The sequence below is a fragment of the Callospermophilus lateralis genome, chromosome 7 (genome assembly GCF_048772815.1).
Source record: "Callospermophilus lateralis isolate mCalLat2 chromosome 7, mCalLat2.hap1, whole genome shotgun sequence".
Taxonomy (NCBI): domain Eukaryota; kingdom Metazoa; phylum Chordata; class Mammalia; order Rodentia; family Sciuridae; genus Callospermophilus; species Callospermophilus lateralis.
In genome coordinates this window covers 128,582,118-128,595,783 of record NC_135311.1, presented here as the reverse complement: position 1 = coordinate 128,595,783, position 13,666 = coordinate 128,582,118, and the positions used below count along the sequence as shown (strand labels likewise).

The 13,666-nt window shown below is 60.9% G+C and overlaps 1 protein-coding gene across 1 annotated transcript in view; it reads left to right on the top strand.

Annotated features, from left to right (window-relative positions):
* Positions 1-2,738: 2,738 nt before the first annotated feature.
* Epha8 (EPH receptor A8) overlaps positions 2,739-13,666 on the top strand; it is a 29,251-nt gene continuing 18,323 nt past the window's right edge. Inside the window, 2 exon segments of the mRNA XM_076863256.2 lie at positions 2,739-2,832; positions 8,075-8,139. Of these exon segments, the coding sequence (XP_076719371.2) occupies positions 2,739-2,832; positions 8,075-8,139 (159 nt within the window).

Genomic DNA, 13,666 nt, shown 5'->3' with positions numbered 1-13,666 from the left:
GACTCGGTCCTTGGCTCCTAGCTGGGGAAACGGAAGCTCAGAAAGGTGAAGGGAGAAGACAGGTTTTCGGAGGCTCCACAATAGTTGGACACTCCTGTCCCCACCCCAGAGGGAAACGGTGGGTGTAGGAGGGCCTGGGAGCAGGCACAGGACTGGCTTGGTGGCTGCCCTGAGAGGCCACGTCCAGCCCTGCCCATCCCCAGCCCAACTTGCCTGCTCCATGAGCTGCTTCGGGTTCATACCTCGGAGGGTCCTGGAGGAACCCCAGTGGTGGATATGACCAGCGCTCCTGAGGGCAACCTAAACAAAGAGCCGTCCAGAAACCCAGGAAGCGCTCCAGCAACACCAGCCCTGTGTCCCTGGTCAGTGGGGTGGGGGCCTCTCTGATGTCTGTTCATGGGTTACTTAGTCACTCAACAAATCTTCCCAGGGCCTCATGTGCAGCAGGAAGACCCAGCCAGCCCCTTGCTGTGCACCCTGGCCACCCTGCTCAGAATCCAGTGGTTTATCACAAATCCCACTCTGGCCCCTCTCGGGGCTTCCAGCCCCTCAGTCCTGGCCCTGCCCAGGCTCTCACTCCTGAGAGGAGGAGGGGAAGGGCCACACCCATTTCTATAGGATCTGTGTTCACTGGCTTCTCCCTGTGGCTGGGGTAGGGGACACCCACAGGCACTTATGACCGTGACCTTCACACTGTCTGAGATGTTCCTGATGCTCCAGGAGTGACTTCCCAGCCACCGCCTCTTTCATTTGAGGAGTCTTGATGTGCAGCCTGGGGGCCCATGGGCTGAGGCCACTCCTTCCACTACTCCACTGGGCCTGGAGCCCCCATGAGGCCCGGGCCAGTGCACACACCTGTAACCTCAGCTTCTCAGGAGGCAGAGGCAGGAGGATCACAAGTTCAAGGCCAACCTGGGCAACTTAGCCAGACCCTGTCTCAAAATAAAATTTTCAAAAGGGCTGGGGAGATCACTGGGTAGTAGAGCCCCCCACCCTGCCCCGGGGTTCTGCCCCTCCATACTGGAAAACAGAAAGAAAGAAAGCAAGTCTGCATTAGCTATTAAGTTTAAAAGTCAGGAGACGCCCCATAAAGCTCTAGATACACGACTGCTCTTGAAGGTGCAGAAAACTGGGCTCACGCGGCCACGGGCAGTGTCGGCTGGAGCTGCGACCTCCCTGCCGGCTGCAGGAGGGCACCCACCTGTTTCACGTGGGCATTTGACTGTGTCACTCTGGATCTAGTGGAATCAGCTCCTCTTCCCCTCTGCCCTGTCACAGCATCTGTGAACAACCTCTGGCTGGCATCTGCTTGGATGCCTCTGGTGACAGGAGGCTCACTGCATTTTGAAGGTGGTCGGTCTGAGCTGTAAGGAAGAGGCTCTGGAATGGAGCTGCCGTCCTTGTTTCCGTGGGAAGAAAGACACAGAGGGAAGCCACGGGCTTTGGAGTCAGTGGACCTGGGCTGACAGCTCGCCAGCACCTGGCCCACTGTGTGACCTTCAGCGAGTGAGTGACAGCCTTTCTCAGTGCCAGTGTCCTTATGGGCCCCTCCCTGCAGGCCGGCTGAGGTTTAAGCTAGACAAGTGCATAAAGCTACTAAGACGTCTGGCACCCGGCACATGCTCCCCAAATGGTCTTTATCATTCTTGGGACCTCCAGTCATGGTCCCCAAGTCTTCCCATGATGACACAGGAGCTGGGAGTGAAGGCAGAGGGCTGAACAAGGCTGGGCCAGTCAGAAGTCGGAGGCCGGAGGGAGGCTGCAGCTCTGCTCCCTGCTGATTGGACTGCTGGGCCCTCTGGCTGCATGGGGACTTGGGGATGGCAAGTTCAGCCCAGGGGGGAGCCCTATATCCCTGCCACCATCTCCCCACCCTACCACAAAGCCTGTCCGGGATGAGACCCCTGCTCCTGGGACGGAACTGGAGGTGTGGAAGGTCTGGGCACTAGAGAGCAGATGCCATTGCTGGGCACTTGGCTAGGTGCCTGGCAGTGCACCAGGGACTTACCCGAACCTTTTAATTTAATTCTCAAAACTGCCCCAGGACTGGGCACTGTTATTCCAGCTTTACACACATGGAAGTTGAGGCTCAGAGAGGTTAAGAAATTTGCCCAAGGTCACACAGCCAGGATTTAAAAGCTTGTCTGTCTGGTGCCTTAGGCCACCACCCACTCAGGCCTCCATAAACCAGGGGGGCCGCTGTCTAGTCCTTTGGTTGGGGCGGGAGGGTTTTTTTTTTTCTTTTTTTTCTTTTAAACTAAAAGTGCCTTGGACTTTCTCTCTGGCCCAAGCCTCTGCGCCTCTGCCCGGGAACTAGCGTGTGCCTGCTGTCACCTCGCCAGGCACTCGGAGTGTCTGAGGCTCCTGCGTGGTGGGGGGGAGTGCTGGCGGATGTCCTCAGGGGCCATCCCCCGGGTCTGGGGCCCGGTGTCGCGGATGTCCTGTCTGCTCGGTCCACGTGGGGCCGGCGGGCGCGGGGGCGCGCCAAGGTGCGAGCGTGCGCACGTGCGGCGGCGGGGCCGGGCCGGTGTCCGCGGGGCCCCGCGTCCCCCCCCGCCTCGGTGCTGATTGGCTCGACGCCGTGACGGGCCGGCCCCCGCCCGGGGCGGCGGCGGCGGCGGCGGCGGGCGCGGGTGCCCGCGTGCGGCTGAGCCGGGTGTGCGCCGGGCGCCGGGGCCGGTGCGGGACGAGGAGCGCGCCGCCGCCGCCGAGCCCGAGGGTGCGCGGCGCCGCCCGCCATGGCCCCCGCCCGGGGCCGCCTGCCCCCCGCGCTCTGGGTCGTCACGGCCGCGGCGGCGGCGGCCACCTGCGTGTCCGCGGCGCGCGGCGAAGGTGAGCGGCGGCGGCGGGGCGGGGGCGGGGGCGCGGCGCGCGCTGCCTGCGGCTCAACTTCCTTGGCCGCGACCCCGAGCTCCGAGCGCCGGAGCCCTCGGCCGGGCGGGCAGGGGTAGGGGGCAGAGACTGGGGCGGAGGGACAGGGCGGTGGGGATGGGGACCCGCGGGCTTGAGGACGGGGGGACCAAGGCACAGGGGTCGGGACCGAGGGATAAGACAGGGGGCAGGACCGAGGAACCGGGCGCTGGGACAGGATTGAGGGATGCAGATCTGGGGACAGAGAACTGAGGATGGGACATGGGGACAAGGTGCAGGATTGGACAGAAAGCAGGAAAGGGTATGAGGAGAGAGGGGACAGAGAAGGCAGGGGCTGGGGCTGGGGACAGGACAGAACAGAGTGCCAAGCACTGGGGGACAGAGGGACAGGAATGGGGGTCAAGGTTCAGAGGGCTGAAGGAAAGGGGGCTGGGAATGGCATCAGAAGCTGGGGACCACGAACTGAGAAGGACCAGAGAACAGGTTGGGGCGCTGGGGACGCAGGAATAAGGGGCTGCAAATGAGCCTTGGGAGCAGGGCAAGGGCTGGCGAGTGGGGAGAGGGGACAGCAGTGGCTGCAGCAGCAGGAGAGGCAGCCTCAGGAGGAGCCGCCTTGTCAGGACCATGGAACGAGGGCTGGGGGCAGAGAGACTGAGGCAGGGTCTCGTCTGGGTCAAAGCCAGGGTGGCCCTGTCACTCCGAGGCCTGGAGGAGGAGGGTAGGGGCGAGTTAGGAGGTGGGGGTGTATGAGTGTGACCAAAAGGATCCAGGAGGTGACTTCTGGTGGGAGGAGGGACAAGAAGAGCTGAGAGGGGGCAGCCAGGGCTCCCCCTCCCCTCAGCCCCACTAGACAGTCCAGGTGCAGCCCACGGTGCCAGCGGGTCCTGCTTCCCTGGCCCCGTCCCCTGTGCTGCACAGCACTGCCCAGGGGACACAGGACCTGGCACTGATGGAGGGCCGTGGTACTGATGTCTGGGGGCTGGAGCTGGGCTCTGGTCCAGGCAGGACAGACCTCCAGAGCCAGCACTGCTCGTACACACTCGGGCCACAGAGCCACTGTCACATGCAGACAGCACACGGAATCCCGCCTGGCCCCGCAGGACGCACGCACATGGACCCTGGCCACAGACACACACGTGGACAACCCCACACGGGACAGCCCCCTACACGCAGCGATGCGGCCGGTTCACATGTGCAGACGTGTCCACACACGTTTACACACGAACATACGTGACATCTGTGCATGAACATATCACGGGCAGACCCTCCAGGGGCATTAGTGCCCCCTGAAATGCATGTGCACAGACACTGTCACCTAGAGAAAGTCCTCTAGGAAGCTGGGTCCAGGAGAGCAGGGGCCACTGCAGTAGTAGAGGTGAGGTGCCAGGACAGGCCAGGACAGGGCAGGGCTGGCTGGGGGCAGTGACTGGGGTTGCTCAGTGAGTAGGGAAGAGGACAGAATTGGGGAGCTGGGGGCCTGGGGTCCCTCAGTGCTATGGCCTGAGATGACCCAGGGTTGGGGTGGGGATTCTGAGAGGCCCACAGCAGGCTCTGGGAGCCGGTGGTGCACCCCAGCTCTTGGCCTCAACCCTCCCTCCGGGGAGAAGCCGGCACTTCCCAGAATCACAGGCCGCCAGCCCCAGAGCCCCCCTGGAGACTCTCCCAGGTCCCCATGCGGAGGACAGGAGAGGAGCAGGTTGGAGAAGTGGCAGGTCTGGGAGAAGGCGGCTGTGGGGAGGATCATCCAAGGCCAGAGTTCATGGCCATCTGCTCCACACAGCAGAGTGCCCGCAGCTGGGCAGGGGTCACACACCCAAGGGAGACAGCCTCTGATGGAGCCCTGGGGCTTGATCCGACCTGGGACATCAGGAGTTTTCCTGGCATTGTCCCTGGACTGACCAGAACCCCAGCAGGCTAGGGAGAGCACTGGAACCCAGGGAGGAGACTGTTCCCACCCAGGGTCCAGCAGAGGCGAGGGTGGACCAGCTGGCCAAGCACCTGGCACCAGGCTCCTCACAGTGGCCCTGCTGTGCGGCCGTGGGCCAGGGAAGGGCCCTGCCCCTGCAGAGGTGTCCCCAGGCCCCAGCCTCAGGCCCCTTAGTGCTCTTGGGAGTGGATTATCCGCCACTTTGGGGTGATCTCCAAGGTGTCTGCATCCTGGCTGACATCCCCTGGCCACCTGAATTCTCCAGCCTCACGATCATGCGCTGTGTCCTCAGGGAATGTAAATCAATTTAAGTATTAGTCTCAGCGAAATGGAATGGAGGAAGGTGACGGCGCTGGAGAGAAAAAGAAATCGCATAATGCCTTCCACCGTCAACAGCGCGGCTTAGGAATCATCTGTGCTGCTCAGAGCAGGAGAAGGACCGTTTGGTCCCCCTAGAACTGCCCGGCCTGGCAAGCCCAGGAGGGGTGCCCGTGGGCATCTTGCACATGAGGAAACTGAGGCCTGGAGGGGTCTGGAGCCGCTTCTCTGCAGGGCCCTGGGAGACCACGGGGTCTGGGCCTCCGTTTTGCAAGTGGGGACGCAGGCCGGCGGGGGGTCAGTTGACTTCTTGCACAGTGCAAGAAACAGGAGAGGGGACAACTGCGGTGGCTGAAGGTCTCTGTCTCCAGGGGGACTCGGGCTCTGGCCAGGCGAGTGCACTGGATTCCATCAAGCCTCTGGTGGGTCCTGAGAAGTGTTCTGCAGCCTCACCTGTGGCCAGGGGCAGGAGGTGAGGCAGTGCAGGAGGACTGGAGGGAGAGGAGGGGCAGGGGACAGAGAAGGGCCTAGAGAGAATCGAGACCCACAGCTCTGGGATTCTAGAGTCCTTTCTGAATCCCACGGAATTGACTTTTGACTTATCTGGATTTTCCAAGCCTCTGGGCTGGTTGGTTGAGAATCAGCCACTAAGGGGGTGGCGCTTCCTAGAGGAGAGAGGGACCTAGAAGGTGGCCCTGAAGTCAGGGTGTGCCGAGGGGGAGGACCCGGGTGGTGGATATTCATTCCGGTTGCTCCAAGGTAGAGGCTCCTTAGAGCTGAATCCATTCCCTGCCAGGAGAAGGGTCTGGATGCGGGTGTGTGTGTGTGTGTGTGGGGGGTGTCCATAGGTGTCCCCGTCCCACCCTCTCTCCAAACTGGGCCCTGCTGGTCTGGGGGAGACTGCAGTGCGGCCCCCTCCCCCTCCCACAGCCAGCGGGAGGAGGGAGCTGCCTGACCCAGTTTTCTCCACATTGCCTGCGAGGGAGTGAGGGAGGGAGGAGGCGGAAGCCTTCTCCTGCCTGTGCCCCTGGTGTGGGGCCGGCTTGGGGAGGGGAGACCCCTTTGGACACTGGCTTCATCCCCTGATCCCCCAGCCTCTGGGGGTGCGGGGAGGAGCATCGAGGCCCCCTCTCGTCGGCCAGTCCCCTCTCCAGGATCCCTGACCATGGGGTGGGAAGGTGAGAGGAAGAAGGAAATCAGCAAACAAGAGCTTGTCACTCAACAGTTCCTGAGGACACTTGTCTCCACCTTTGAGGTGTAGGCTCCAGCTATGCAAATCCCAGGCTCCCCTGCCGCCAAGTTCCAAGAGGCTCCGGTGTTAACCCTCTGTGACCTGCCCAAGCTCCTGATTAGGGTGGCTGGCAGCCCATGGCTGTTGGAGAAGAGATTCATGGAAGTCCTGAAACTGGGAAGGTGTTAAGACTGGAGCCAGATGCCCTCTCCTGACCGTCACCAACTAGACCAAAAGGAAGTAGGGCCCAGAGAGGTGAAGGGACTTACCTGAGGACACACAGCAGACAGAGCAGAGCTGGGATCCATCCTCGGTTTCCAGTTTTGTGTCCCTTTTTCTGCATAAGTGAGTGAATAGGCACAAGGGACATGGAGAGAGGACAGGGGGGCAGGACTTGTAGAAAGGAAATTAGCCCCGAGAAGGACCGGCTTGTGTCAGGCACTGGCTCCAACCTTCACAGACGGGGTGTATATGTGTGTGTGTGTGTGTGTGTGTGTGTGTGTATAATTAAACCCAGGGACTCTTAGCTACTGAGCCACACCCCCTGCCTTATTTATTTATTTATTAAATATGTTTTTAGTTGTTGATGGACCTTTAATTTCTTTTTTTAAAAAATTATTTATTTTTAATTCTAATTTGACCTTTAATTTCTTTATATGTGATCCTGAGAATCGATCCCAGTGCCTCACTCATGCTAGGCAAGCGCTCTACCACCCCAGCCCTGCCCTTTTGATTTTTTATTTGCGACAGGGTCTCGCTAAGTTGCTTAGAGGCCCCTAAGTTAGAGGCTGCCTCGAACTCATGATCCTCCTGCCACAGCCTCCTGAGCCGCTGGGATTTCAGGCACGTGCCACCGTGCCCAGCTACAGATGGCTTCTTAACCTTTAGGCATTGTTAACCCATTTACAGATAAGGAAATTGAGGGTGAAAGGAGGGAAGGCTACTTGCTAATAAGTGGCTGGGTTGTCACAAGGCGCCCAGAGGTGGGCCCTTTCCCTTGTTGAAACTGTGCCCTGGGCACAGGGCCTTAGAGGGGGCCTGCCCTTTGGGTCTGAGCTCCGTCCACACTGGGGCTCCCTCTGGCTGGGCGGCTCCCAGGGGTGTGGTGTGGTAGGGCGAGGAGAGGTTCTGGAGGCCACCCCTGCACCTGGGGGCCTGGGCCAGGTCCTGGGTCGGATGTTTCATCCATAAAATGGGAAGCACAGTCCTCCTCCGCGAGGTCTCCGACGGGCCCACAGCTCCCTCGCGGAGCACACAGTAGGTGCACACGGAGAGGCCACGCCTCCTAGGTCCCCCACGTCACCGTGCTCAGGGGCGCAGGAGATGCCAGGCCCCTTCCTGGGGGACACTGGCGATCATGAAGCTGTCCCCAAGGGGGACTTCTGACTTCACAGAGTGATGGTTTGATGCCACCGTGACCCTGTGTCGGGCCATCCTCACAAACGCCCCATGAGACAGGAGCCACTGCCACCCACATTTAACAGAGGAGGAGGCTGAGCCTTGGAGGAGGAGGGCCTTCCCCGTGGCTCCCAGGCTCCGTGGCTGGCCTCCTGAGCCACCTCCTGGCCACCAGCCGGGATCCCTGGCCCCTGGGACATCGGGAGTTTGGCAGGTGGCTTTCTCCAGGAGGCCTCCGGGGAGGGGCCTGGACTGGCCCGTGTGCGCCTCTGCTGGGGGCTGGGGGGAGGGCCACAGGGACCTGACGCCTCCTGTCTCCTGTCTTACAGTGAACTTGCTGGACACGGCGACCATCCACGGGGACTGGGGCTGGCTCACGTACCCGGCGCACGGGGTGAGTGACGGACCGGAGCCATCCCTCCGGGAGCCGGGGGAGGCCGAGAGTCAGAGTCTCAGCGTCACAAGATCCAAGAGAGTGGAGGCCCAGAGAGGTGAAGGGGCTGCCCAAGGCCCCCCGCAGCTGCAGGCAGGGTGGCCGGCCTCGCAACAGTCTGGACACTTCAGACCCTGGGGACCACTGCACCGGCTCTGAGACCTCAGGGACCTGCCCAGGCCAGGCCCAGGGCTGCCTGAGACGCGGCGACCAGGAGACAGAGCCAGGAAGGCCAGCCAGGCCATCAGGGTCGTCCACCTTCCCGGCCGCGTGGCCTCCCCAGGATCTGCTCGGGGCCGAGCCACTGTGTGTCACAGTCACATGGGGGCACAGCAGCCCCCACTGTGGCCAAGGCCCCAGGTCCCATTGGGCCTCCAGGGTGACCCTGGGCTAGCCCACCAGGTCCCTATGGTCATCCTCCTCAGGGATGGGACGTCCCCTCCCAGGGGAGGGGGCTCCAGGGATGAGGCTGAACAGCCCTCCCTTCCGCTGCTCCTTCCCGAATCTCAGGATGAGCCCATTAAATGGGTGGGACCCAGCTCTGCCGCTGGTGCGCTGGGGCCTTGAGTCACCATGTCCTCTCCACCTGAAGGAAGGACCCTGCCTGGCCTGGCCTCCTGGGGTTTGCTGCGGGGGGTGGGGGGGGGAGGGGACAGCACAGGGCCGGCACACTGAGCCCCCGGAGGGACTGAACGCAGAGGTGCTTGACCACCGAGTCACACCCCAGCCTTTTTATTTTGTGTTTTATTTAGAGACAGGGTCTCCCTAAGTTGCTGAGGCCGGCTTTAAACTTGTGATCCTCCTGCCTCAGCCTCCTGAGCTGCAGGGATCACAGGCGTGTGCCACCGCGCCCGGCAGGTGTCAGCTTTTATTATTTGATTTACCACTGTCATTAGTGTGTATAATGGGTTATTATCTCACCCAAGTTTCCTCCCACCAGTACGCGCACGCGCACGCACACACACACACACACACACACCCCTGTCCCCAACACGAACGTAAGCACACCGACTTCTTTCATGAACACTTTCTACTTCCATGGCTCTGGGGACAGGGACAATATTGCTAGTACTAATGGTGATAATGACACCAAGAGAGTTCACTTTTGTGAGGCGTCTCGCTTGGCTCTGGGGTGAGTTCTCATACCAGCCTTTGGGCCTGTGGCTGGAGGGCAGGATGGAGCCCTATCCCTGATTTCTCTGGGGGTCTCATCACCAGGCAGCAGTGAGCTGAGCCTGTGGTCATCAGCCCCTGTGCCCAGGGACGGGGGAGCTGGCAGGGCAGCCTCTGTGGGGCCTGACTCTCCAGGCCCCGGAGCCAGGAGGGAGCCCCCATCTCAAGATCAGCATGGCACGGGTGTGGACCGGCTTCGACAGGGTGAGCCTGTGTGGCCACTCACGGGCCTGACCTGTGGTGGGGGTTCAGGTCTCAGCCTGGTCCACACCTGCCCGCTGTTGGCCGAGTTAGCAAGTCCCCTGAGTCCCAGCAGCTATGAAGGGACCCACCAGACCCTGTGCAGAGGGGACGTGCCTGGCCCCAGATTGGCTCTGGTGGGTCAGTGTCCCACTCGGTGCTGAGGACTTGGTTTTTAGGGTGATAAGGTTCGTGGGGCGTTAGCAGGTGAGGAGTGTGACGGGTGGTAGAAGGGTCTTTTGTTGGTGGGACACTGGACCACGGCTCAGTGTTCTCTCATTTCATTTGGGATTTTAGAACAAATTAAAAATAACAGCACAGGCCCACACGGCTCTGAGCGGTTCGCAGAAGCGTGCGGTTTCAGCCCGCACCGTCGGGAGGTGGGTGCGCCCACCACGCAGGTGAGGAGACTGCGGCATGAGGAAAGCCCCCTGTCGACAGGTCCTGAGTGAGGGGAGCCGGGATCACGCTCAGGCCCTCCGGCTGGCCCCACAGCACGTCTCTTAGTCTGTGTGGACGCCAGGTCCCCACGGTGTGGCTGGGGGGCTGCCCTCCCTGTCTCTGGAGCTTGGGGTGGCCTGGAGGGGAGAAGCTGGACTGGGATTCCTGGTCCCCGATTCCAGACCCTCAACCTGGGGCGTTGGCAGGAGGAACATGCATGTGCCCCTGTCTGGAGTCCTGGGGAGGGGCCGGGCCTCTTCTGTCTGAGACACTTTCCAGGTGACACTCCTGCCAGGGGGAGGAAGGTCCTCTGCAGAGCGTCCCTGAGGTTCTGTCTACCTCCCTGGAGTCCAGGATACCAGGCAGTGGCACAGCCTGGAGGGCAAGGGAGTTGGGCTCCTTGGGCCAGGCTCTGCCTCCTGTGACTGAGGGTTCGGGCAGGTCACTCACCTGGCCTCGACCACCCCGTTTATAACAGGGGTCGACCATGGGTCGGGGCAGCTGTCCATGGGGGGTGAATTTTACCAGTGAGAATCTGGAAGCTCCGAGAGGCGAGGCCACTCTGCTCAGGTTGGGGGGACATCTGGGCCCAGGACCTATGTGCTTAGCCAGGCTACGTCCTCCCTCTGCCCCCAGGGACTTCTGCCACAGGGACATCTGCACCTTGCCTGCTCATCGCCCTGCCGTAGGTGAGGGGACACACCCGATCGTCACCTCCTGGAGGAGACAGAAACGGAGGCCATCGGCAACCCCATTTCTCTGATGAGAAGCCCCAGGCTCAGAGAGGGATGTGACTTCCCAGGGACACACAGCTGGTTCACTGTGTTCTGTCCCAGGAAGAGAATGCGGCTGGGGGAGGAGAGCCAGGGTTAGCGGCCAGAGCTCAAGAGGCCACCGGGGTGGGAGTGGCCCCTGGTGTGCCCTGTAGAGACCGAGACTGGCTGTGCCCCTGTGCCAGGCCTCTGCAGTGGCTCCTGGGGCCGGCAGGGCTGGGCCGAGCTGCTGGCACTGGTGGGTGGCTGGAGTGGACTCAGATCAAGCTGATTAATTTATCCAGGCCCCTGGCAGGAAACAGACAGGGAGCAGCTGGCAGGCTCTCTGGCGTTCCATTAATTGTGACAATGACTTTAACCCCAGATGTGGCTCGGTGCTGCCCAGAGGCTCTGGCTGCAGAGTGCGGTACAGGGCAGGGCTCCTTCTTGGGGCGGGGGAGCAGGAAGCTCCCGGGGTCCCTAGAGACGAGGCCCTGCTCCCACACTGACCCTGGAGGTGGAGGGAGGTTGGGGGAGTCTGCCAGTTCCGGCTCGTGTGTGTCCAGTTCAGGGGCCGCCGGGGCCAGGCCTGAGCTCGGCCCTTTGCAGGCATATTCTCAAGGCACGGTCTGAAGCTGGGCTGAATCGGGGTCTGTCTGAGCCCTGCTGTGTAGATCTGGGCTCCAAAGGTGGGAGGGACAAGGAGGGACAGAGGGGCTGTGACAGGATACCCAGGTCCCCCTGCGCTGGGGGAACAAGCCCAGCCCCCCAGGCTCTCAGAGCTCCTGGAGGAGTGGTCTTCAGGCCCTGCCCCGGTAGGTAACAGGATCTCTAGTTCAAGGACAGCTGCACAGGAAGACCCGTAGAGAAGGTCGAGGGCAGAGCCTGACCCCACCATCTGCCGCCAGCCCTCTGGGTTCAGCTGCGTGTGGGCTCTGGCCGGCCAGCAGTGCAGCTGAGCGGGCACACCCCTGTTTCGCCCAGGCTGGCCCCTGAGACATGCCCATGTGCCTGGAAGCCCCGTCCCCAGGTGGTCACCCCCTCCACCTGCACGTGGCTGGAAATTCCTGAAGGCGGGGTGGGGGCATTTGTGTGACATCTTCACTCTTTGGTTGGTTTTCTGGGGTGGGGGGGTGGGGGGTGAACGCAGGCCCTAAGGTTGCCTGGCAGGCGCTCCCCACCCGCTGAGCACCCAGCCCCTCATGAAGGGTTTGTTCTGTTTGTGTATTTGTGTGTTTTGTGGGGTCCTGGGGGGAACGCCGGCCCTGTGTGTGTGCCAGGCAGGCGCTCTGCCACCAAGCCACACCCCGCCCTACTCTTTTTTCCTTGTGGTAAAATAGACCCAACTTGAAGTTTGCTCGCATCCACTGCTAACTGTACAGGCCAGCGGCATTCAGTGCACTCACATCCCTGTGTGACCGTCACCACTGTCCATCTCCAGGACTCTCTTCATCTTGTTAAACCAAAATTCTGTTTCCACTAAGTGGTGTCTCCACTCCCCCTCCCCCCAGCCCCCCGCTAGTTTCTACCTCTACAAATCCGACTAACCCAAGAGCTTTGTTAAGTGGGGTCCTTCGCGACCTATCCTTTTGTCCCGGGCATATTTCATTTACTGTGATCTCTTCAGGTTCACAGGTATCAGAATTTCATTCTTTTTAAAGGCTAAATAATATTCTATTTTTTATTCAGCTCTATGCACATCTTGTGTGCATGCACCATATCTCGTTCATCCATCCAGTTGTTGGTGGACATCTGGGCTGCTTCCAGTTTAGCTATTGGTTTGGGGTTCTTTTTTGGGGGGAGCAGTGCTGGGGATCAAGCCCAGCGTCTCACATGGGCTAGGCAAGGGCTCTACCCCTGAGCTGCACCCCCAGCGGCACATCTCAGCTATTGTGAGTGACACTGCTGTGAACACTGTGTGTACAAGTGATCTCCAGGGGACCCTGCTTTCAGTCCTCAGGGGTGTGTACTCAGAATTGCAGGGTGCCGTGGCCATTCTATTTTTAACTTCTGGAGGAACCACGGAGCTGTTTTGCACCGTGGCTGCACATTTTACGTCCCGCCCGAGTGCGGGAGGGTCCTGCTTCTTCATTCTCATCCACACTGGGTATCTTCTGGGTTTTGTTTTTTGTAAACATGGCGTTCATCCTAATGGCCATGAAGTGGCTCCCAGTGTGGTCTTCCTGTCTCCCCAGCGAGCAGCAGCGTGGAGCAGCTAGCTCTTCCACGTGTATGTGGCCATCTGTAGATCTTTGGAAAAATGTCTGTTCCGGTCCTTTGCTCCTCTTTTGTTGAGATGGTTCCCCCCCTGGGTTGGGGGGTTTTCCTCTACCTCCTGGGCATGTTAATCCCTTCTCCGATGCATGATGGGCAGATGTCTTCTCCATCGCTGGGGTTGCCTCCCCACTCGGGAGAGCGCCTGGTTCATCTCTGATCCACTCCTGCCCGGCCACTCACTGGTACAGAGGACCCACACCTGACCTTCCTGCAGCCTCAACTGAGTGGGACGCAGGCCAGCCTGGGAGTCCCCAGCCCTTGGGTGGGAGGCAGGACTGGGGAGTGGTGGGCACTCAGGGAGCACAGTGCAGGGGGGGCTGCGGGGGTTGGTCGTGAGACCCCTGTGGCAGCTGCAGTGTGCCAACTCCCCCCAGCAAGTGCCCTCACTCTGGGAGTGACAGGTGGAGCCACACAGAGATGGAGGCTGGTTTCCATGCGTGAGGGGCCTGGGTGCCAGTGCAGCTGGAGCTAGCTGTGTGACCACAGAAAGTCAGTGCACTTCCCAGGAGGACTGGGGTCCTCTGTGAGGTCCCATCTGCAGGGCACTGGGCAGCTGAGACCTGTGACCACCTGTCTGAGGGTCAGCTGCTCTGCCTTCTCCCAGG